Raw genomic sequence first — 25,129 nt, forward strand, 5'->3', positions numbered from 1 at the left:
ATACAAAAGTGTTACATGATTACATCCACAAACAGCTATTTATTTGTATGTCCAGCTGTATGCCCCATCTGCAGCTCCCCAGGTGCAGGAGAGTAATGGGAATGTTATGCTTTATCACTTTTGAGCCTCTATACAGTACATCCGTGTGCATGAGGTCTGAGCAATATTCATTTTTTGTTTCTTGTCTTCTGTAAACATTAAATCTTTGCATAATGACTGTGATGCCATAGAAATGTGTACTTTTAACATTGCTAGTAAGTATTTGTTATCGGATTGAACTGGAACAGTCTGTGAGCCTATGACAGCAAATATATTAGCTCTGCACACATCAGCAAAAATAATTTCTTCTGTTCCCTCTTTCTGAGTATAAGCACATAGCTGAAGGGTCACATACATCAAATTCTTCTATGTGTCCAAGGACAGTCATGATGCTTACTTGCTCTACAGTTGTCTATTCTGAGATCATTTTGTGTCTGTACTGCTCATGTTCTGCTGTTTTCTTAGCAGTAGCATCTCATTCTTGTCTCTAGGAGGTTATGTGTGTATGTTGAGCTAAAACAACACAAAATACTTTTGAAATTATAAACTAGTAAACATGTATTTAACTGTAACACTGACAAAACTGGATATATAGCCCTGCTTTACGGTGCTCATATACAGTGACTGTCAGTAGGAAGACAATGTCAGTGACCATGGTGGTGATAAAAGGATTAGTACTTACCTATTGGTGTAATAAGCTGTACTGAATAGTTTAAAAAACAATATAATATTCCCTGGGAGTATTTAAAAAGAATGCAAAATCCAGGGTAGAGTTTTCAGGTATGAAAATTATAAGGGTATTGCACCATTAAAGAGGATTTGTAATAATAATTTGTTCTGCACCTCTTCTTTCATCTCTAACTTAAAGTTCTAAAGGCTTAATAATAATTAATTAATAACTTATTACATTGGCTGTATTAAGGTAAAATTGTAGGGCTGTATGTTCAAGTTGAACGTTAGTTTGACTCGAACATCGGCCGTGCGTGTGTTCGGCAAACACACAAACGGCAAGGGCGTTCGACGAGTTGTTAGGCCGCACAAAATGCACTGCGCCCTGACAGTGCATTGTGATTGACCAAAGCAATGTACCTGGCCATGGATCAGGTGCAATGCTTTAGCCAATCACAGTGCATGATGATGTCACAAGGGGTGGGGTGACTCTGCCCCCCGTGACGTCATCACAGTAATTAAGAACTGTCATCCCAGCGCAGCTGTCAGCCGGAGCCAGCGTGCAGAGTGGTGCTTTTTTTTTTCTTTTTTCAGGTCGGCATTGGTGGCGGGCATTGCGATTGCATTTTTAAAATTTTTGTTTTTAAGGACTTGTCAAGGACTGTCTCCTTTTCCACTACACATTTTTTTTTGTGAGTGGATAACGGTACTATGTACCCCATACTCATTCACATGGCGGGGTCAGGATCTGGTTGCCCCCTTGTTAAAGGAGGCTTTCAGATTCCAATAAGCCCCCCACTCACAGCCTCCCCTGCCCCAAAGCACCTCCTCATGTTGACGGCATGTGATCAGGAGTGGGGAACCCACTGACAGCTGAAACAATAAAGAATGTTTCTAGTACCTGTGTGGTATTTTACCGCATACTCAGATGCAGTAAGATACCGCTTAGTGAATTGTCCCCTCTGTTTGAAGTTCGTGATCAAACTTTCATTAAACTTTATAAATATTTTTTTTTAAACTTTTTTTTATAAGTGATCGTATACCCTCAGTTCTCAGCTGCATAACGGGCTTAGAGAGCTAGGGGTGGAGAAGCAGCAGAACATTGATCTTCCCAGTTCTCCCAGCACAGCCAGAAAACTGACCACACTGAGATGGATGCGATCTCATGCATGCCTAGTGTGATCAGTATAAAACATGAAAGCAGGGGGACTGGCAGGAACACCAGGTATTTCACAAAAAGAGAGCAATACAAAGAGAACAGGATACATTTTTTAACACAAGCACATGGTACAACAGATACATATCAGGAATTGGAAATTTTGGGGTAGCATATTCTTTCAGTGGGGAATTTTTTTCGAACAGATGAGAAGTAAATAACATTAAAAATACTTCCATTACAGTGGGAGTTGGCGGTGGGATGTAATAAAATATCTGATTAAAAAATTCAACCAGTCGGATCAATAATAATGCTGACTCTGCAGTCCAACAATACAATGTATATGTTTCATACATGGGCATATTATTTAATGCTACCTAATAAGGCTATATCTGGGTTGGTTTTAATATTATAAAAAATATTTTGCCATCCCTAAAATTCCAGGTCTGTGTACTTATCTCCAAGCACCTTGTTTAAAATAAATGTCTATAGTCCCTACATAATGAAGTGCAAATGTCTTACTATTTAATTCAGGATTACTTGAAAGCTGAACTCAAATGGGCAATACCACATATATTATACTGATTTATGCAATCTATCTATGCAGTTTCAGTTGTGCTTCCAGTGGTTGGAGGACATATTTAAATTTAGTGTAAACTATGTACAATTATGGAGCCATTTACAGCAATATGTCTATGCTGCAGAAATTCAGCATGGTAGGACTTCAGCACATTATTAGCAAAGAGCAGCGAAGGGTCTTCATAAAGTGTGCTGAAAACGCCAATTCTGTTTTGAGCTTTGTCCCTGACTTACACTGTTTGACCATGGCATCATTGTAATCTGGGAGTTTATACCTATATACTGTACCTGTGAGCTTATACCTATATGTCTGTGCTTTGCGAATTTAATTTGAAATAAAAGGATTCATTCATGTTTTTATTTTTTTGTGGATGGAAGAAATAAAAGCCATTTTTTTTAGCATTATTTGCATTTAGCCCAGATCTTTACCATCTTGTATGTAAAATCCTTCTGTATTTCCTACATACACATTCTTTGCTCAATAAATAGATACGAAATCTCTATTAACGCCATTGGTTAGCAGTGACAGATATATTGCAAGGGTGATGGTTTAATGCAGAATTCCTTGAGGCTGTGTTCTTAGCTTGTTCTGCATGTGCCTAGGATTCAGTGCTACGAGGCCCTGGGGATCTTAATGAATTGGTCTATTATGTTACACTGAAAGCATCTAAATGCTCCCAAGTCAACACTCAGTACTTTGTGTCAACATTTGGCTCTGTAAAATGCAAGTTTTTGCCAAAAATCAAGGTTGCATACAGTTCAGTGAATCAAACACTGGCAGATGGTACTCAACAAATGGCTGTTAAATGACTCCTGGAATACAGACTTATCCCCTTCTGCCCCCAAAGAAAACTAAAAATATTCATAATAGAAATACAGTAGCTATAAACATGATATCAAGAACTGACAAGGAGAATATAGAGATCAAGTAGATGCATTACTATAAAGCATCATGCTCCGTAGTACAGCCTTTATATCCATTGACTACATTCAGAACACAGGGTCTTGTAAACATGTAATAGATAAATGTCAGTTCATTTAAAAACACAGTAAAGATGGGCTACCAATATGTTTATGATAGAAAGATCACTCCTTCACCTGACACGGATATCCAATGCATAACATGTGATCTCTGCTAATTTCACAAGCTGTTTAGTGCAGCAGCTTCTTAATTTACTGTCATCAAAGTATCAGATAACCTTTTTGGCCTGTCGAGTCAAGACTGTTATTTTTATATGTGATCTGTTGTAATTGTTCGAAGTGCAACAATTTTGCACCTACAGTATGTGTATCTTATGTCTTACAATAGTGGTGTGAACCTCCTGCGCTCCCAAGTGTTTAAACTAAATAAAAATATATATAAATCCCAGGGGAAGCTGCTAACATTAAATCATATACCAGTGATTGTGATAAATAAATATAATAAAGAATGTAGCGCTACACCCAAAATATATATGCACATTTAAATGGAAAATTAATATATATAAAAAAAAAGTGTGAAATCACAAAATCTCATAAAAATATATATATAAATGTGACAGTGATATCAATTAATATTAATTAGTGCCCATAAATCATAAAATCAACACAATAAAATAAATAGCTCAAAACATGTGAAAAAACATTTCCATATATATATGTATAAATCACACATACACATATATATAATATAATAATAATCACACGTGCCTCTTGTGAAGTGAAATAACCATTAAAATGGTACAGACAACAGTGCTCTCAAAGTCCAATAAATATTGCTGGTGACCAAAGAGAAAACAGTGCTTCCAATAACTACTGTTAGTGACCATAGGTAAAACTCGTGCAGATCTCTGAGTGCATATAAATCTGAGAATCCGACCACCATCTGGATAAGCCTCTCACCTCATCCCTTCGACCCTTGCGGATCAAAGAGCAGTTGTGGATCCCCCTCACGGATCCTCCAAGAAAAACTATCACTCCAAAGGTTGTTCTCTCAGAAATAAGTATTCCCACTCTGGCTCTTCTCCAGGAAAGTATTGCAGCATCAATAGGTTAATAGACTCCTGTTATGTTTCTGTTTTCAATTCCATTTTTTTTTTTTTTTTTTTTTTTAACACCACTTGACCAAAGGTCCAGCAAGCAAGGTCCAGAATGAGCAAACTTTGCTCATTCTGGACCTTGCTTGCTGGACCTTTGGTCAAGTGGTGTTAAAAAAAAAAAAAATGGAATTGAAAACAGAAACATAACAGGAGTTTATTAACCTATTGATGCTGCAATACTTTCCTGGAGAAGAGCCAGAGTGGGAATACTTATTTCTGAGAGAACAACCTTTGGAGTGATAGTTTTTCTTGGAGGATCCGTGAGGGGGATCCACAACTGCTCTTTGATCCGCAAGGGTCGAAGGGATGAGGTGAGAGGCTTATCCAGATGGTGGTCGGATTCTCACATTTATATGCACTCAGAGATCTGCACGAGTTTTACCTATGGTCACTAACAGTAGTTATTGGAAGCACTGTTTTCTCTTTGGTCACCAGCAATATTTATTGGACTTTGAGAGCACTGTTGTCTGTACCATTTTAATGGTTATTTCACTTCACAAGAGGCACGTGTGATTATTATTATATTATATATATGTGTATGTGTGATTTATACATATATATATGGAAATGTTTTTTCACATGTTTTGAGCTATTTATTTTATTGTGTTGATTTTATGATTTATGGGCACTAATTAATATTAATTGATATCACTGTCACATTTATATATATATTTTTATGAGATTTTGTGATTTCACACTTTTTTTTTATATATATTAATTTTCCATTTAAATGTGCATATATATTTTGGGTGTAGCGCTACATTCTTTATTATATTTATTTATGTCTTACAATGTTTGTACTGTAACAGGAAAAGTCCCAGTCCCCCTGTAAAATGTTCTTCCTAGTGTAAATTAAAGTGAGACCCTCTCTCATAAAATCTGTGGAAGATGCAAAGAACTGGTAGCAGAGGTCCTAATATATTAGGGTTGCCCTTAAATTAACTGTCACATCCTATTAGGGGTTTTCAAAGTGGTTTAAGTCTTAACACAATCATATTGGCACCACAGTAATGAAAGTTGTGCGGGTGGCTAGTAAAACAAATGCTGTTTCTTTTTTTTTTGCATAATTTATTTTTTTTATAATATTTCTATATTATCATGCAGATTAAAGGAACTTTCACAGAGCAAAAGAATGTGTAAATTATTCCAGTGTTGTACAATGATTGCATAGTATAAGTAGAAAGAGCATACAGTCTGCAAGATGCATTGTAAAGCCATCGACAATAGATAGAATGAGTGTATAAATACAGTAAGGGCCATAACTTTATTGAGCCCCAAGTATGGTAAAGTGCCTTAAATCAGAGTTCCAGTTGGGGAGAGCAGGGGGAGTACAACTTCTGCTTTCGATCTCCTAGGCAAGGGGTGGGCAACTGTGGCTCTCCGGCTGTTGGTGAACTACAAGTCCCATCATGCCTCTGCCTTTGGGAGTCATGCTTGTAACATCAGTTTTGCAATGCCTCATGGGACTTGTAGTTCTACAACAGCTGCAGGGCCACAGTTGCCCACTCCTGTCCTAGGTAATCACAGCACAAGTGGGAGCGGGTATCTGTCAGATTCGGGTACTCCCTCCTCCCCCACACTCCCCATAGGTGCCAATCCTTAACGGGTAGCAGGAGACAAAGCCTTAAAGCGGAACTTCCCCTTTTGGGTGAAGCTCCGCTTTAAGTACATCAGAATAGAGTATGTCATTGACGTGTGAATATAGGAAATACAGCAACAAGGGAGAGAAGATAGCTGAAAGGAAAATTCACAAGAAAAACAGTGACATGGATACATATAGGGGTTGGTTTACTAATGGCAAGTAGACTGTGCACTCTGCAAATGCAGTTGTACTCATTTTACCTCAGAGAGTTCCATCATCCAATCATGTGAAAGCAAAAATGTGTTATTTCTTTTAATTTTCCTTGCACCTGATTGGGTATTCTTTACAATGTGAAGCTTTACCAAATTTACTAAACCCTGGGGAAAATTAGTGCAACTGCACTTGCGGAGTACATTGTCTGTTTGCCTTTAGTAAAAGAACCCCATAGTCGCTTTAATTTATGTAACAAATGCAACTAATGTAAAATATTTCACGTGTCAAGTAGGTAAACCCTGTCTGTTAACCTTGAATTGTAGTGTACAGTAGGTGTGTGGGGCTCTGTAATGGAGCAATGAGGAAGTTGAGTCATCTCCCATAGACTTTTCTATTTTGGAAGAATAATACATCCAGTCGACTTGATTTCTTGGAATTTATCCTGTTTCTCTCTAATTTTGCAGACCAATATCTCTGATTCCATTATCCTATCTACTTCACTTTTTCAGTCCTGGATCATAGTACAATGGTTCTGCTTCCAGAACTGGAGGACCAGGCTTTTTTCTGTGTTTAGAAGGTGTGGGGTGACACTGTTTTTGTAGCCATTTAAAGATGTGGGAATATCATGAAATAGATAATGCAAGGGACTAAATTGTATAGGTCTGAGGGTAGCTTTTTGAATCCATGGTATTTTTGCCTTCCAAGAAAAACTTATAAAAACTTGAGTTTTGAAACTAATCGAAGAGATGTGTGATAACTTAAAGTGGTTGTAAACGGCAGGCATGAAATCTAAACAAAGCATATTCCTCTATAGTGTGTAGGTGTCTCAATTAAGAGCACTAAGTGTCATTTCTGTCTGCTGCTTCATTCCTCTGTTATCAACATGTATCACTTTACAATATTTCCTGACACCAATGAAAAATGGTGAGAGGAGAGGAACTTTCCGCAGATTGACAGTTTCTGTTCCTGTGAGCTGTGTGAAGGGGTGTTTCTCCTCCCTCCAATCAGCTCCCTTTTTTCTGAACTTCTAGACAAGCTTTATAAATTCTACACTTTGAACAGATGTAGAGAAGAGAAAACTGCAGGCAGACAGGTACAACATGCATAGAAGAATTTGTTTACTCTTCATGTATTAGCTGAGGCCAGTCACTTTACTGGGTATGTGTAAAGGTTTACATTCACTTATGTATTTTTTGCAGTTCATTGGGGGTAAATTACAGGCTTAGTTCTGTATACCATTCTCTTACAAAATATGGGATTTGCTGCAAACAGCAAGACATCAGGATTTTAAACATGCAGGACAGGAGATACTGGAATTGACAGTTCAGGACACACATGGATTAAAATTTCCTAAAAAAACCCAATGAAGGCAACCTATGGGTTAGCCTGTTTAGAAAATCTGAGAGGTTTTGGTGGCACCAGTTGTCCACTGATATGTTGAAGTAAGTGGTCTAAGGGGAGCTTAGGACCAGAGGGGGCTAGTTTAAGGCATCCCATATTCCCTTCCCTGCTCAAGGTTTTAAAAAAACTCTACATTCTTCCCTGGTGGGAACCATGGATATCCCTTGAGAAAGGCTAAAGGTTATGTGGGAGGGGATAAGTCTCCAGTTACATTAAACCTGTCTCATATAATGAGAGTAGCTAATAAAAGTCCACGACACCCCCTGCTAAATCGTATGCTGCTATAGTCTTCTCTAAGGAGACCCAGACTTTATCTGCAATGTTATGGTATCAATTGAGAATTCGAAACATTGCCATTGCTTTGTAATAAAGGTTAATGACCAGGAGGCCCTAGCCTCTGTTTGTTTTATGTCTGTCTAAGATAGAATAAACCAAGTAAGGTTGCTTCCCTTTCCAAACATTAGTCATTATAAACCTACAAAGTTGCTTAAAGAACCCCAGTGGCAAATGCTAGGGTTAGCAGGTTCTCAGTAAAATGTTCATTTTAATGGCATTTATGCCAGAATGGAGTTTTTCCAATGTTGAAGGTCCTTCTCTATATTATGTAGTAGCGGTTCATGGTTACTGGTATTAATAAGTTTAATGTCTGCTGAGAAAAATGTGCCTAGGTAAAACAAAGTGTTCTTCTTCCAGACAAAGGGGAAATTTTGTTTCCCGCCTGACATCAGGTCAGGCGGAATAGTCACTCGGAGGATTTCCAGCTTAGTAAAGTTGATTTGGAAATTGGATAGATAACTGAATCGCTGTAATTCAGATATCAGTATCAGTAAAGTGGTAGTTGGTTGAGATATATAATAAATAAAGGACATTGTCTGCTTATGCAGACACTTTATGCTCCCTAGAGCCCACATGGATAACCCTGACATCAGTGTCTAATATAATCTTCCTAAAGAGGGATTCCAATACTATTGCAAACAGTAGAGGGGATAATGGACACCCTTGTCTGGTGCCTTTACGAGAGGAAAAGGGTCAAGAGAATGTCCTATTGACTTTTACTCTCTCCTCCAGGTCACTGTAGAGAGAAAAGATCTACAACATTTTTCTCCCCAGGCCCAGTCTCCATAAGGTTTCCTCTAAATATGACCAGTCCACCCTGTCCAAGGCCTTTTTTGCATCTGTTGATAAGATCAGGAAGAGAGATAGTTTTGGGCCATTACATGCCTAATGTAAAATATTGAGGGCTTAGCTCATATTGTCTCAGGCCTCTCTGCTAAAGATAAAGCTGGTTTAATCAGGTTGCACTGCGAAAGGAATGTGATCCTGAAGTCTGGAAAACATTTTTCCATCAGTGTTTAAGAGTGAAAAAGGTCTGTAATTGTGACCGAACGTCGGATCTTACCACTATGTGCGTTAACAATGCCTCTTTGGGGAGGGGATTATCCGGGTAATACAAAAGTGCTAGAACACAAAGTAAATTTTATTATACTTTGGTAAAACCGTCAGGCCCAGGGCTGTTCCCTGAGACTGAGACTCATAAACAATTCATGGGGGGTAATAGGGTGATTCAAGTCTTTTAAGATAGACAATTAGAGGGCGGGGTACTCTACCTCTTGTAAGTAGTCCTGTATGGTCTTCCTCTTCCTCCACGCTTCTGAACGAGAATGCTGAGCTCTTAGATTTGTTAAGAGGGACAGCGCTATTTTATGCCTATCAATAAATGCAAAATCTCAAGTGTGTGTGCCTTAAATAAACATGTAAACTTTGTACATTATGAACAACAACAATCACGTAAAGCGTCAGGTGAAATCATTTTGAACAACAGCTCTTGGAATGCACAAAGAATGGTAGTAATCCCTAAACTGCTGAATGTTGTCAAGGGTATCCGCAATTGGTCTATCCTGGACCACCAGTCTGTGAACATGACACATGCTTTGTTTTTTTGCGTAAAGATCTTGCTAATCATCTACCATATTTACTACTAAATTCATAGAATGTGCATAATATCTAAGCTTGTCTAAAGCCTTTCTTTCTTAGCAATAGATCATTTGGACTATAATGCAAAAAGTCTGTCTGCAATGGCAAGAGAGAGCATTTATGTTGCAGTTTAAGTCTCATATTTTCTCTACAAGCTCCATGATCTCTTTCAGTTTTTGCTCTTTTAGTCAGGATCCATGAGCTATAAGGCAGGCCAAAGATGATGTGATTTTCTTTCCTGCAACCACAAAGAGTTCTCCCTGCTGAGAGAAATAATCACATGTAAAAATCCAAAATATTGACTGTACCCAAATTGATTGATGGATCTACTTGGGTACACTCAGTCTGTCCATAGATGGTCTGAATCTTGCTCAAACCATCTATGACCAGTTTAAGTTCCTCCCAGATCACAGGTTTGTGTCCCTCCCATACTGGTCGTTCACCTATTGTTTCTTAACATTGGTATAGGCCCCAAAGCAGACCACAGTTTGGACCATCATTCTACCACAACATATCTATTATGGGGCAGGGTTTAAATGTGGTCCTTGCATTTTAAATATCAACCACAGTATGGTAACAGAAATATTTTAAAAACAATCACATTTGCACTTGTTTTCTGTCTTGCATTTTACACCCTCCTTAGTTGCAATGAGCCTGCAATGAGACTGCTTTAGGGAAAAATATAGAAAGAATTATTTCTTAATACTACCATGAGTCCTGAAGAGGTTAACAGTTTCCTGTCCTTTTTCTAGTCATCGGGTTTCCTGAAACAGCAGATCTTTGTGTGATTAAACACAATGGCCAGACATCCATCTCAGCCAAAGGATGCATTAAGTTTCATTTCTTGCAGTACCCTTTCACATTCTGTCTGGCAAACCTACATAGCTGATTGTATGCCAGCATTTTGGTAGATTACTCTCTGATTTTAATTGCTTTAAAGATACAATACATCCAGGAGTAATGTGAAAGGTGAGTTCAAGAAACCAATATACTCACTCTTGTAATGAAATAATTAAAACCGAACTACTTATTTTTCTTTTTGCTCTCTTACCATATTGTGACTCCCCCTGTGAGCTTTCTGTATTGTATAGATGCAGACTTTGCAGGATCACTAAAGTGTGTATATATACAGTATATATATATATATATATATATATATATATATATTATATGGTAATAGGAGACACTGGATTCCCTGTGTCACTTACTCACACTTTTTTTGGAGCCTGGAAAGCATTGCACCAGCGATCAGCAAATCGCTGCTGCCATGCAGGACTCCTACAAATCTGTCAGTGTCTCTGTGTGTTCATACATCCCATATGGATAAGCAGATACAGACTGACAGGAAGACTCAATGAACTACCACAGCGCTCAACAGTGCTATGGTAGTCCATTGAGAACTACAAGCTGACAGCCACAAAAAGGCTGTCGGGATTTGTAGTTCCTTCATTCACAGAACTTTGTGAATGATTGATGCAGCCTTGTGGGAAGAGCCCTACACGGCACGCTGTTTTCAAAAAGTGACAGCTGGTACAGGGAACTTCTCCACATACTGCTGTCTCAGGGGGGATCAGGCTGTGGCTGCAACAGTGGGAACATGCTACATGTTCCACCCTAAAAATGGGTGGAACATGAAATGTGTTCCAAAAGGTGAACTTATCCTTTAATCAGATGAGAACAACCTCTGTATGCTACAAATCCAATCATATCTTTTTTGTGTTCAAGTTAGTTAAATAAGGTCCTTCACAACACACATTAATATTTGGCCAAATGACATCTAAAGAGCTGAAGCATTAAGGCCCTGCTCACATTTGTGTAGTCCAGTGTGGTGCTTTAATGCAAGTGCAATATAACTGGTTATGTAAAGCCCAACTCCAGTGTAAAAGTAGTCCCCTTACATGCGTCCCTCACTCCCACTCTCCTCTATCTGATCTCTGGGTTAAGAAAATAAATTTCCATTTTCATGTAACTTAAGTTGTGGTCACTTGAATATCCAGTACTGGGTCCTTCTCCTCTAAGGATGATCCAAACTGCCCTGGGTTCGAACAGGGTTCAACAAACTTCTAAGAAATTTGGATGCCAAACCCAAACCCCACTGAAATCAATGGAAGCTGAATTGGTCAAATTAGACATGCCCATTATCTGGGCTGATGCAAGAAGGTGTCAAAATATAGAATGGTGGAGTGGGCACTGCCATGGGAAACATGTACAAATGAAAAAAATTCCTTTGGCCTGGAGCAGTTATTTTAATTACGGTAGTTTAGTTTTAATTAGTTTAATTACATTTATTTTTTAATGTCTTAAAATGAAGCATTTAAATGCCCAATTCCTTTAAATAACATGCCTGGAGAATGCCCTAAGCTTGCCTGTGAAGGTGTGCATCTTTGTGATGTACAAAATAATCACATTTACAAAGGAGACGTGTTTAAAATTGCCAGCAAATGACATATAAAAAAAATCTGTTTTTTTTTTTTTGGGGGGGGGGGGGGGTTGGAGAGATCAGTGTGCTGTTTTTTTTCCTTTTTTGAATGTCACTTTTGCTGTAGTACATTGTAGAGCAAGCATTAAAAAAAAGCATGAACCCACACACACTCAAATTACATGCCAAGATGTTTGAATCTGGTATGAATTTAAGGGTACTTCACACAATAAAAGCAAAAAAGAAATGTGTGTGGTCTGCCAGGAAATCCATACCAGACCTTTAATTTGAGCATGCAGCTGACCTGGGTGGGAAAGGGGAAGGGGGTGAGTGTGTGCTCCCTCCTGAAAAATACTGGACCACATGCTCTTTTTCTCATGATGGGGATCTGTGGGCTAGGGTCTTATCAGGAATCACCATTAATAATTAATAAATAATAATTAACCATAATAAATAATACTTAACCATTAACAATTAGGGGGCCCCAGATACTGACTTACCCCTACGTAAATGAGTAAGGGATGCATAGTATCACTACTCATTCAGTCATTCATTCATTCATTCAAAAAATGTGTAACCTAGGGATAAAGACCCCTAAAGTTTTACAAGTTCTGTATTAAATATATAAAAATCCCCCCAAAACCCCTTGTTGTAAATTTATTGTCAATCATGATGCCCGCTGACTCACCAAAATATCCCTTAATGACCTGGCACATAGGACTGAATGGTGCCTGCTAGCTGAATGACAGCTCCATGAACTATAATCAGTTATATTTAGAGATGAGCGAATTATTCAAAAATTCGATTCGGCTGATTCGCCGAATTTGCGGGAGAAATTCGATTCGATGCAAATTTATTCGCCGCAAATTTAACTTATTTAAAGGGTTTCTAGGCTTCAGAGAGCCTTTATATTAGTGCAGAACACTGTACCTTTAATTTAAATGCCCTTGGAGTCTAATGGGGAAGAGAAATAATACTGTCAGTCAGTATGACATGCAGATGAGTGCCGTCGATCTTAGAATCACCGCACACTTCACTCATTTGGGCAGTCACGGGGCACGACGAAGAAGAAGAAGAAGAATGAAAAGAAGAATGAAAAGAAGAAGAAGAAGAATGAAAAGAAGAATGAAAAGAAGCAGAAGAAGAATGAAAAGAAGAATGAAAAGAAGAAGAAGAAGAATGAAAAGAAGAATGAGAAGAATGAAAAGAAGAATGAAAAGAAGAAGAAGAAGAATGAAAAGAAGAAGAAGAATGAAAAGAAGAAGAAGAAGAATGAAACGAAGAATGAAAAGAAGAAGAAGAAGAATGAAAAGAAGAAGAAAAAGAATGAAAAGAAGAATGAAAAGAAGAAGAAGAATGAAAAGAAGAAGAAGAAGAATGAAAAGAAGAATGAAAAGAAGAATGAAAAGCAGAAGAAGAAGAATGAAAAGAAGAAGAAGAAGAATGAAAAGAAGAAGAAGAAGAATGAAAAGAAGAATGAAAAGAAGAAGAAGAATGAAAAGAAGAAGAAGAAGAATGAAAAGAAGAATGAGAAGAAGAATGAAAAGAAGAAGAAGAAGAATGAAAAGAAGAAGAAGAAGAATGAAAAGAAGAATGAAAAGAATGAGAAGAATGAAAAGAAGAATAAAAAGAAGAAGAAGAAGAATGAAAAGAAGAATGAAAAGAAGCAGAAGAAGAATGAAAAGAAGAATGAAAAGAAGAAGAAGAAGAATGAAAAGAAGAATGAGAAGAATGAAAAGAAGAATGAAAAGAAGAAGAAGAAGAATGAAAAGAAGAAGAAGAATGAAAAGAAGAATGAAAAGAAGAAGAAGAAGAATGAAAAGAAGAATGAAAAGAAGAAGAAGAAGAATGAAAAGAAGAAGAAAAAGAATGAAAAGAAGAATGAAAAGAAGAAGAAGAATGAAAAGAAGAAGAAGAAGAAGAATGAAAAGAAGAATGAAAAGAAGAAGAAGGAGAATGAAAAGAAGAATGAAAAGCAGAAAAAGAAGAATGAAAAGAAGAAGAAGAAGAATGAAAAGAAGAAGAAGAAGAATGAAAAGAAGAATGAAAAGAAGAAGAAGAATGAAAAGAAGAAGAAGAAGAATGAAAAGAAGAATGAGAAGAAGAATGAAAAGAAGAAGAAGAAGAATGAAAAGAAGAATGAAAAGAAGAAGAAGAAGAATGAAAAGAAGAATGAAAAGAATGAGAAGAATGAAAAGAAGAATGAAAAGAAGAAGAAGAAGAATGAAAAGAAGAATGAGAAGAATGAAAAGAAGAATGAAAAGAAGAATGAAAAGAAGAAGAAGAAGAATGAAAAGAAGAAGAATGAAAAGAAGAATGAAAAGAAGAAGAAGAAGAATGAAAAGAAGAATGAAAAGAAGAAGAAGAAGAAGAATGAAAAGAAGAAGAAGAAGAATGAAAAGAAGAATGAAAAGAAGAAGAAGAAGAATGAAAAGAAGAAGAAGAATGAAAAGAAGAAGAAGAAGAATGAAAAGAAGAATGAAAAGAAGAAGAAGAAGAATGAAAAGAAAAAGAAGAAGAATGAAAAGAAGAATGAAAAGAAGAAGAAGAAGAATGAAAAGAAGAAGAAGAATGAAAAGAAGAAGAAGAAGAAGAAGAATGAAAAGAAGAAGAAGAATGAAAAGAAGAAGTATTCCAGTACAGCACAAAGTGTATCTGCAGAGAGCTCCGCTATTTCTGACAGTTCTCTGACAGTTCCTTCACATTTACAGCGGTTGAAACATTGTATCTATTCATTTCCGAATAAAAACATCTGTATCCTAAATGGAAACAAATAGATACAATGTTTCAACCGCTGTAAATGAACTGTCAGAACTGTCAGAAATAGCGGAGCTCTCTGCAGTGACACTTTTGCCGGCTGATCGGGAAAAATTCGATTCGTGCACCCGAAGTTTGCTAAAATTCGGATTCGATGCGAATCGAATTTTTCCTGAAATTCGAAACGAATTACACTTCGCCAGGTTCGATTCGCTCATCTCTAGTTATATTGTATAAGGCAAGGAACAGGGTAGTGGGGTCACCGTTGCCCAAATATGGCCATGGCCATATTTAGGCAATGATGGAACGCCTACAATCAACACCCATTTTTCTATGTGGCTGAGCATTCTCTGAATGAGATGTCAATAGTTGGTAGGGACATGGTGTGTGGCAGGATAATCTGCTTCCTTAGCAACCATTGACAGCTGGAAGATGTCACGTTCATCGTTGCTGAATGCCTTTATGTTCGAACTGAACACTGAGCTCATCCTTTTTCTCATCTCTTTTCTATTCTTGGATGTGTCCTTCTTCTGGATGTCCACATCTCTGCCTGTGTAATGTGGACAATTCCCATTGGCAGCCAATGGGGGCCCTCTGAGAATGCAGAAATCATCTGATGCCAGCCTGTTGGGACTGAAGGGACCAACAATGGTTAACATGTGGTGCTGGATTAATGGTCCCTGCAGGAGGAAACTGTGTCAGTGAGAAACCTAGTTAGGGGGACTCAGGAGAGTATAACTGACTTTATCATGAAAGGAAAACTTAACGCCAGGCAGGATGGGTTAGAAGAGAGTGGGAAAGGATAGGTTAAAAATTGATTTGAAGAAGGGTTGGGCTTTAAGACACCTCATTCAATTGAATGGACTGACAACGTTACACAGTTGACAAGAAAATGCACTGCATTATCCCTCCTCCCCAATAATTATTTCAAAATGTTTTTATTGAAGATTTTCAATAACAGGGTAATGTTATAATAATAACGTTCAGTTTAATAAAAATTGTAGTCATACAATACATTATTGGAGCATGTGTACCCCACCCTTTGGCTGGGGACAAGGAATAAGGCAATAGTAACATAGGTAGATATTGATATATACTGAACTTTGGCGAGGTGTAGAAAATGGTAGAGGGGTGTAAACATGGGGAGACCAGGAAGAGGGTAGGGAGAGGAGAGGAGGAGGAAGTTATAATGGGATGAGGGGAGGAGTACCAGTCTAAAATGGATGGGTAATTCAATTGTTTGTACAAAATCAGGCTTGTACTGAGCAATTGGGATGTTTTAACCAGTTAGTCCATTGGGAATTAAATTTGTATTGGGTGGAGTTGTTGAGGGACGATCTTTTTTCCATTTCGCATTGGAAATTAAGATCTGTAATTAGTGATTTGAGAGAAGGGGCAGTAGTGGTGTTCCATAATCTGGTTATAGTGATTTTTGCTGCGAAAATATGTGGACAATTATGGTGCGAGAGGTATAGGGGAATTTTTCAATCCCAATATGTAAAAGCGCAAGTAGAGGGTTTGGGTTGATCACTGTTTGGGTTATTTCAGAGTAGTTGGAAGACACGTTTCCAAAAGGATTTAATTGATTTGCATGACCATAATATATGTAGTGTCTCCGCATTGTCGCCAGCAAGAGGCGGAGTGTTTTGGGTAATACATGGCAAATTTGACTGGGGTTAGATACCATTGGTGGATGATTTTTAAGTATGCTTCCCAGTGTGAACTGCAGCGGGATGATTTGTAAGTGGTATTAAATGCTGTGCTCCATGCGTGTGATGTAATTGTTTCTGAGAGGGTTTTTTCCCAGTTGGATAAGGAGGTAGATTTTAAAGCAAATTGTATGTTCGTTATGTATTTGTAGAAAGTGGAGATACCTTTACCTGGGTATTGTGGCTTTGTAACGAAAAGGTAGGCAGTATTAGGGATTTTTGTGGTGTGAGGTATACTTTTTGTTTGCATACAGTGGGCAATCCTTAAGTAGGTGAAGCATTCTGTGGATGGTAAGTTGAACGTGGATTGGAGAATTTGAAATGGCTGCAGGGCGTGGTCTTTATAGAGGTCTGTTATTTTGTGTATGTTTCGTTTTTCCCATTAGGTTAGGTCCAGTGAGGGTGTGATGGAGTGTAATATTTCAATTGGGGTGAAAATTTGTTTGGGGTCTGTGTATTCTATGGTCAGGAGATCGCGCCAGGTTTGAAGGCGGCTTGGATACATGGGTGTTTTAATTGGTAATTGGTTTGTAGCATTGTAGGAATTAGGAGTAAATTTTGGGGTTTAAGTGGATGGAAGCGTAAGGTTTCCATTGTAGACCAAATTTTTTCTCTAATTGCGTTCGACCAAAAATATATTTGGTCCAGAAGAATAGCGTTATAGTAGGATTTTAAATGTGGAAGGCCCGCGCCTCCTATGGAAGATGGGCATATTAAGAGATTGGTAGTTCATCTAGGTTTTTTAGAGTTCCATAAAAATCTGGAGAGAATCGATTGCAATTTGGAAAGGAAGGTGTTAGGAACTGGTATGGAGAGTGTGCGAAAAATGTACAGGATTTTTGGTAGGATGTACATTTTCAAGGTTGCAACTCTGCCTAATTTGGAGAGTTCTGAGGTGCGTAGGGTAGCTATTTCTTGGGGTATAGTTTCAAGTAATGTTTTGTGGTTTGATGAGAATAGTTGGTCCGTTGTTGAAGTGAGTTTGATTCCTAAATAGGGAATGCTATTTTTTCCCAAGAGAAGGGGAATTGTTTAGCAAGTAATATTTGGGAATGGTGTGGTGTGTGGAGGTTTAAAATTGAAGATTTGGGTTCATTGAGGTTATAATAGGAAACCATTGAGTATTGTTGAAGGTGCGTTCGTATTGTTTTGAGGGATTTGGTTGGGTTGGTAATCATCAATATGATGTCGTCTGCAAATAGGCTAATTTTATGTTCAGTGTTAAGGTATTTGATGCCAGTAAATGCCGGGTTATCTCTGATATTAGAGGCTAGAGGTTCAATGAGCAACACAAATATGATGGGGGATAGTGGGCATCCTTGTCTAGTACCATTGGTGATATCAAAGGGTTCTGATAATGTTCCGTCTGTTAATACTCTGGCTGAAGGGAGGGAATATAGTGCTAGGATGGCTGTTAGCATCCATCCCGTAATTCCAAATTTCTGTAATGTCAATCACATAAATAGCCAGTGTATTCAATCAAATGCTTTTTCTGCATCTAAGGATAGGAGTATTGAGGGCTGTTTGGTATGTTCTAAATGGTGGAGAAGAGATATAAGTCTTCTGGTGGCATCGGGTGCTTGGCGGCCTGGTATGAATCCTACTTGGTCTGGGTGTATTAAGTTAGGAAGATAAGGGAGTAATCTGCGAGCTATAATTTTTGCATAAAGTTTTATGTCTGTGTTAATTGGATTGGTCTATAATTTTGGACGAGTTGCGGGTCTTTACCAGGTTTTGGGATTGTTGTTATTATTGATTGTAGCATGTCTTTGGGGAATATGCCAGTGGTAGCAGCATGGTTAAAGAGTTTGGATAGGTATGGCGCTAGATTTGGGGCAAAATATTTGTAAAATTCATTCATATAACCGTTGTTTCCTAGAGATTTGTTAAGAGGGAGTGTTTTGGTGATATTTTCTATTTCTGTGATAGATATTGGAGTAGATATAGCATCAAGTTGGGATGGGGAGAGTTGGGGGAGTTTGGTTGTGTGAAAAAATTGTTGTATGGATGTAAGTGTTGGTTGGATGGTGTCAGGATTGTTTTTAAGATTATATAGTTGTAGGTAATAGGTCGCAAAGGCGTTAGCTATTTCCCGTGGATTTGTGGTTAAAGTATGTGTGGTTGGGTGATGAACAGAGGATATTTTGGCTTTTAGGCGTCGCTGTTCAATCATTTTGGTTAATAAGGCATTAGCTTTGTTGCTCATGGAGTAAAATTTAGCTTTCGTTTTTTGAAGGTTGAGGTCATATTTATAAAGTAGGAGGGTTCTGAGTTTGTTTCTATCCGTGGCGAGGGAAGTAGAGGTTGAGGGGTCTGGGAATGTTTTGTTTAATTCTTCTTTTGTTTTAATTGACATGAGTAGTTCATCTATTTGTTGGTTTCTTTGTTTAGAGATACGGGCGTTTAGTTGAATAAGAATACCTCTCATGTATGCCTTGTAGGTAGACCATAGTATAGGTATAGAAATATCAGGTGATTCATTAATTTCAAAAAACAGGTTATGAGCGTTTAGTATATGTTTTCTGTGGTCTGGATTTTTCAGTAAGGTTGATTTCAATCTCTATATTCGAGAGATCGAAGAATTTTGATTGTGGTCCAGAGTGATGGAAATTGGAACGTGGTCCGACCATATTATGATGCCGATCTTGGAGGAGGTGATATGTTGTAAGGTCCACTTGTCTGTGATAAAAAAAAGTCAATTCTGGAATAGGAGAGGTGGGCCGGAGAATAATAGGTGTAGTCCTTTTCTGTACCGTGTTGGCATCGCCATATGTCGTAGAGGTCGTTGTTGTGTAGAGAATGGTTAAAAGTTTGTTTAAAGGAGCGTTTACTGGAAGAGGAGTCCAGGAGTGGGTTGTTTATGATGTTGAAGTCTCCTCCTAGTAGTAGTCTGCCTTGTCTCTGCGTAGTAATGATTGTGATTAGTTTGTTGTAGAATTGGAGTTGGTTGGTTGTCAGGAATGGACTGGCCAGCAATAGTGGGACTCACCTGCCTTATGAGCTGCAGTACCAGGGCTGGCCAGCGGGTGCTCCCAGCAATCAGAGACTCAACCTTGCAGCCAATCAAACACCTGGAACTAATTATACTGGTGTATTTAAGGGACATTCAGACCTGCAGACTCTGCCTTGGTGTTGTGTTTCTCCTGGGCCCTGTTTCCGGTTCCTGTTCCTGTCTGATTCTCTGCTGACCCTGCTCTGATCCCTGGCTTGTCTGACCATTCTCCTGCTCCTGATCCCTGGCTTGTCTGACCATTCTCCTCTGCCTGACCCTCTGTACCACGCTGCCCGCTACCTGCTGAACCTGGTTGTGACCCCGACCATTCTCCGCTTGCTCCCCCTGTACCTACCTGCCCGGTTGATATTGACCCGGCCTGCCTGACGACGCTTGCATTGTATGTACTGTTATCTGTGGGTGGGTGGTTTGGTTTGGTTTGTTTGCACTGTGTTATGTTTTAGTATTGCACTGCGTTTATGTTTGTATTGTTAGTGTTAATAAATTACATTGTTTATAACATATCTGAAGTCTGCGTTTCCCTGCGTCAGTCACACACCTCTGGTCACACCCGGGAGCCCTGACATTGGTATTTGGCCCATAGATATTGACCAGGGTATATAGGATTTCGTTGATCTTGCATATTAAGATATGGTAGCGGCCTTGTGGATCTGCTAATTCTGAGATATATTGGAATTGGAGGGAGTCTCTTATGGCGGTGATGACACCGTTCTTTTTCTTGGAGTTGGTTGCCATAAATATTGATGAGAAGTGGTGTAGGTTAAATCTGGGAATTTTGGAGGAGGTAAAGTGGGATTCTTAGAGGAAAAGAACATCAGTTTGCAGAGAGCGAGCTTCTTTTTGCAGAAGAGATATCTTGTAAGGAGAGTTGAGGCCTCGGACATTCAAAGATGATATGCTAATCATATTGTTGGGTATATACGGGTTGCATGGAGTAGGAGGGATAATTCGTAAGCTGTGTGAAAAGTTGAATATTTCTTTGTCGTGTATGTAAGGCTTCCATAGAGAAGAAGTAGTGATCTTGATACTGTATATTCGCTGGTCTGAAGAGGTTATTTCCACTTGTAGTAGAGGTGTTCGATGGAAAGGAGGTTGATGTGAGGGACTGGTGGAATGAGGTGGGTAGGGGGTTAAAAACAAACTTGTGAAAAATACAAGTAACATATGTAGCAGATGTTGCTACTGTGTAACGGGGGAACAGAAACATGCATGACTCAAGAAAGGAATCATGGTGACGAAAAACTTGAAGTCTAGAAATGATCGGTTAGGGGCCGTCTATAAGCCTTTAGTGGTTTTGAAATGATACCCAGTGTGTCGGGTAGTAAATGGTGTTAGGGATTTTTGGTTCAGGACTATTCTGCTTCCATTTGTTGTGGTCGGGTTGAAGTGGATTGGTGGGAGTCCATAGGTAGGATGTTCCATGTCTTCAGGAGTTCTATGCCTGCTTCTAGGTTTTTGACCGTGTAGAGCCTTCCTTGATACTTAACGATGAGCTTCATGGGGAAACCCCATTGGTAGCCGATATCATGGTTCCGCAGTGCTTTGGTTATGGTAATAAGTTTCTTGCGGTTGGGAAGTGTAGCTTTGGATAGATCCGCAAACAATTTTATATTGAGGTAGGGTTTCTAGCAGCCATCATGATTTTTTCCTTCACGTGGTAGAAGTGCACACGCGCTAGGATATCTCTGGGTATTGCGGCTAGTAGGAATGATGGTTTTGGTATCCTGTGTGTGGTCTATGGTAAGTTCCACGTCCGTTAGAGAAGGAATGAGGTGTTTCATGTATTGCTGGATGTAAGGTACTATGTCACCTGTAGTGATAGTTTCCGGTATTCCACGGAATTTAATATTGTTGCATCTGTAGCGGTCTTCTAGGTCTGCTAACTTTAGGTTAATTTGTTCTATGTCAGCTCCGTGGTCTGTGTGGGCGTCTATGAGGTCATTGTGTGCCATGAACATTTCCCCCATTCTGTTCTCAATATGGCGAATGCGTCAGTCCTGATTTTGTACCACGGATGAGATTTGCAATATAGTTGCTGTCAGGTTGTCATGTAGTGTTTGTCGCAGGGATAGTAGCATACTTTTCATTGAAATTTCAGTGATAGGATGGTCAGAAGCAGGAAAGTGTTCAATTAAAGATGGAGTAGAAATGGCAGTAATTGTAGGAGGAGAAGAAGGTTGCAGGTCAGAATCAGATTGTATGTCCAGTCTGGGTCTGAACTTAGCAGGACTACTTGTAGAAGGAGACAGAGGCTGAGAGGACTTACCCAGGTCTCCTGGGTATAGTGGTGCCTTGAGCCTGGGGTCTGTGTGCTGCACTGTGTCTCCCTCTGCTTGTGTGAGGAGACTGTCAGCAGAGGAGCCGGCGCCATCTTGGATGCAGGGGCTGAGAGCAGGGAAGAAGCTCATCAGCTTCCCTGGTGATCTGCGGCGTCGGGGCATGGCCCGGAGGATCATAAGAGCCTCTGTATCCCCTTATGTCTCTGGGGAGAGGCTGCGGTGTGTCTGGGTCCGGTGTGTGTCGAGGTTATGTTGACGGCGGGACGGAGCTCTCACTCATGAGCTGTCATCTTGGAGCCGGCCACGCATGCGCCCCTCCTCCCCAATAAGTATTAAGGTAGGGGCAGTCCTCTGAGATGTTCTTCTGATGGCCCAATGATGGCCGCCAGAAGACCATCTCATGACTGCCCCTTCCATAATAATTACGCTGGCAGTATAGTTTTAGCAACTGTTAGATTAACCTTTACCAGAGCTCATTGCTGCACTTGAGGTGGCCATGCTGCTAAACTAATCCAGACATCAAATGTAATATTATGCTTAGTCCTTACTGTTAGTCGCTTTGTCTGCTAAATTGTGTTATTACCATTGTTAATCCATTTTATGCTCACTTAATTACCAACCATATTGGGTGACAAAATATTAAGGTTGATTTTATTACCTGGTTTGGTGCCTGTTTTCTTTGATATAGCACTATTACTGGGTACTAAGTATTACCTTCAGTGATTTACTGTGATATGTATGGTTGTAGACTAAACATGGTGTGTTAGAGGGGTTGAGGATTTTTGGAATAGGTCAAGGCAAAGAACAGAGGGCCCATCCTAATGGGGTAGTGCAACAAAAATATAGTCCAACCCCCCAAAAAATTACTAAATGGCCACTGATTCACACAATTAAAATGACATTATCACCTTAAGTAACCTATGCTCCTGTTAATCAGAATACATTATGAACTGTCATAAGCCTGGAATTTTAATCAATATGTACTGTTTTTACGATATAATGAAAATAACATCCTACACATTATACAAATAAGTGAAAAATATATATGATGTTTTAAAAAAATGTTGTTAACTAACAAACCCTGAAATCCCATCAATAATTAATAATGAAATCACAGTATAGGTTCAACAATGTCCATCATTTATAGTCTGTGGTAAATAACAAGTACTGTGCAAGACATAAAACTCAAGCATTCCCCCGAGGAAGCCAGTAGAAACCATCATTTTTTAATTGTATTTTTTACTATAATGAACAGAGGTAAATCTGAATCCATGAGTAAACATCTTTGGTCAACAACATGATTAACTGGGCATAAAACAGCATCAAGGTCAAAGGAGCTATACTTTAGATTGTATCCTTAAATTAAGTATGTGTGTGATTAATGTAATCACTCTATTAATGCAGTGATCCACTGCAGAATAACTGAACACTGTTTTCTTCAACAAGTAAAAGTTTACAAAGCATTAAATAGACCCTATTGCTCCAAATTATTTTTAGTTTTGGATAGCATGGGAAAGGCTTTGAACCCCTGTCAGGTTTTACTGCTGTCCAGGGATTTGTTACAGAGATTTCCTGTGTTTTTGTGTTAGCTTAATATTGTTGTCTGTTTCCCTGTAGCAGATTTTCCCTTACCTACTGTCTGGTAAAATGTTGTCCCCAAAACAGCAAGTGAAGAAAAATGCTACAGAAAACTGTCCTAGGTTGAAGGCATGCAACAAAAGATGAACAGAGACTGTAAACATGCTGTAGAAGTTGTTGAAGACTGTGGGCATGCTTTGGGAGACAAGCATAGCTTGTAGACATTTTACATGAGACTACTAGGGATTGCTTCTATTGCAGCCCCTTTACAGGTCATCACTTTCACATTTGTGCTCCCTACAGCCCTCCTAAAAATGACTTGTGCTACATTTGATATTTTTTTTAGCAAGATCTATTATAAAAGAATATACACAAAAAAAGAGAAGGGTTTTTGTGAAAGAAATAAACCAAACCCTTAACTACTAGAAGGCACTCTAAAGAATGTTTTCTTTAATTGACTTTAGTAAAACAGGAGTTTTAACTCTACCCTGCTCTATTAAAAAAATTAAGTTTTAAAGGTACAGTTACACATTAGAAGTCCTTATTTGGCCATGACATCTGTTGTGTGATACGAAAGCTAGCCAGCTGATGTGGAAGTAGTGGGGTGGTACAGGAAAGATGACCAAAGTAGGCATGGAGTATAAATACAGGCTTGAGTTTGGATGACCATTTATTTAAAGTTTTACTTTGAACATTCTGTAACAAAAAAAATGTCTTTTTAGGATCTTTATGCTCTGGATCTGGATCCATATCGCTACTCTGGAGTGAATCTTACAGGATTCCGGATTCTAAATGTGGAAAACCCATATGTTAGCACGATCATAGATAAATGGTCAATGGAACGTCTACAAGCACCTCCTAAGCCAGAGACTGGACTACTGGATGGAATAATGACGGTACGATTCCAAAGTAATATTCTTTTTCCTGTACAAATAACCAAGTTTTATATTAGCATTTACAGTGGAACTTTAGCTAACATGTTTATATTAGTTTGGGCTATAATGGAGAAAAGGTTAGAATCTCTGTCAGGTTATATTAGTATCTGTATCCTTGTTGGGGAAACTACTTCTTACTGCATGTCCAAGTGAAATATAAGCAACGGCTCTTATATTCTCCACTCTACAAACAGTATAGTAATCTGTGTCCTTGGAGATTCTCTTTCACTTCACAGATGAAGTGAGACTTGTCTAACAGGATTGATCCCTTTAAAAAGGATTTACCCCAATAGGGACACAGATAGCAATACAATTGACAGATGTTTTAACCCTTTTCTATTGATCCACCCTGTGTGGGTCAGCATACCACCTTAAAGATCTGTTATTATATATTTTTTAAAGTCCTATACCCTTTGGGACAAAATACATGAAGTACTTTGTCCCATGTTTCTAAGTGCTTTTTAACCCTAGCCATGAAGTCTGACCTGTCTCCCTCCCCTCCTTCTGTAGCAGATCTGACAACTGCTATGAAGGAGATGGCTGATTCATAGCTACAGCTTGTCTTAAGCACTTTTTGAGACAAACAACGGCAAGAGGAATGCGCAGGGTGGAGGTGCATGTCAGCCTTTTTCCTCTTGCTGTTGTTTTTCTCGAGAGATCACAGAGAGTGCTCACAGCAGAGACAAGTTGCAGCAATGAAACAGGCATCTCCCCTTGAAAGCTGTTGTTGAACTGGCCACAGCATTAG

General features: G+C 38.8%; 1 protein-coding gene across 1 annotated transcript in view; it reads left to right on the forward strand.

Annotated features, from left to right (window-relative positions):
• GRIK3 (glutamate ionotropic receptor kainate type subunit 3) overlaps positions 1 to 25,129 on the forward strand; it is a 708,422-nt gene that overhangs the window by 365,491 nt on the left and 317,802 nt on the right. Inside the window, exon 6 of the mRNA XM_089688809.1 lies at positions 24,169 to 24,342. Coding sequence (XP_089544935.1) covers positions 24,169 to 24,342 — 174 coding nt within the window. The remainder of the gene's footprint in view (positions 1 to 24,168; positions 24,343 to 25,129) is intronic.

The sequence above is a fragment of the Staurois parvus genome, unplaced genomic scaffold (genome assembly GCF_062004578.1).
Source record: "Staurois parvus isolate SC_StPar_1 unplaced genomic scaffold, SC_StPar_1.0 ptg000454l, whole genome shotgun sequence".
NCBI lineage: Eukaryota > Metazoa > Chordata > Amphibia > Anura > Ranidae > Staurois > Staurois parvus.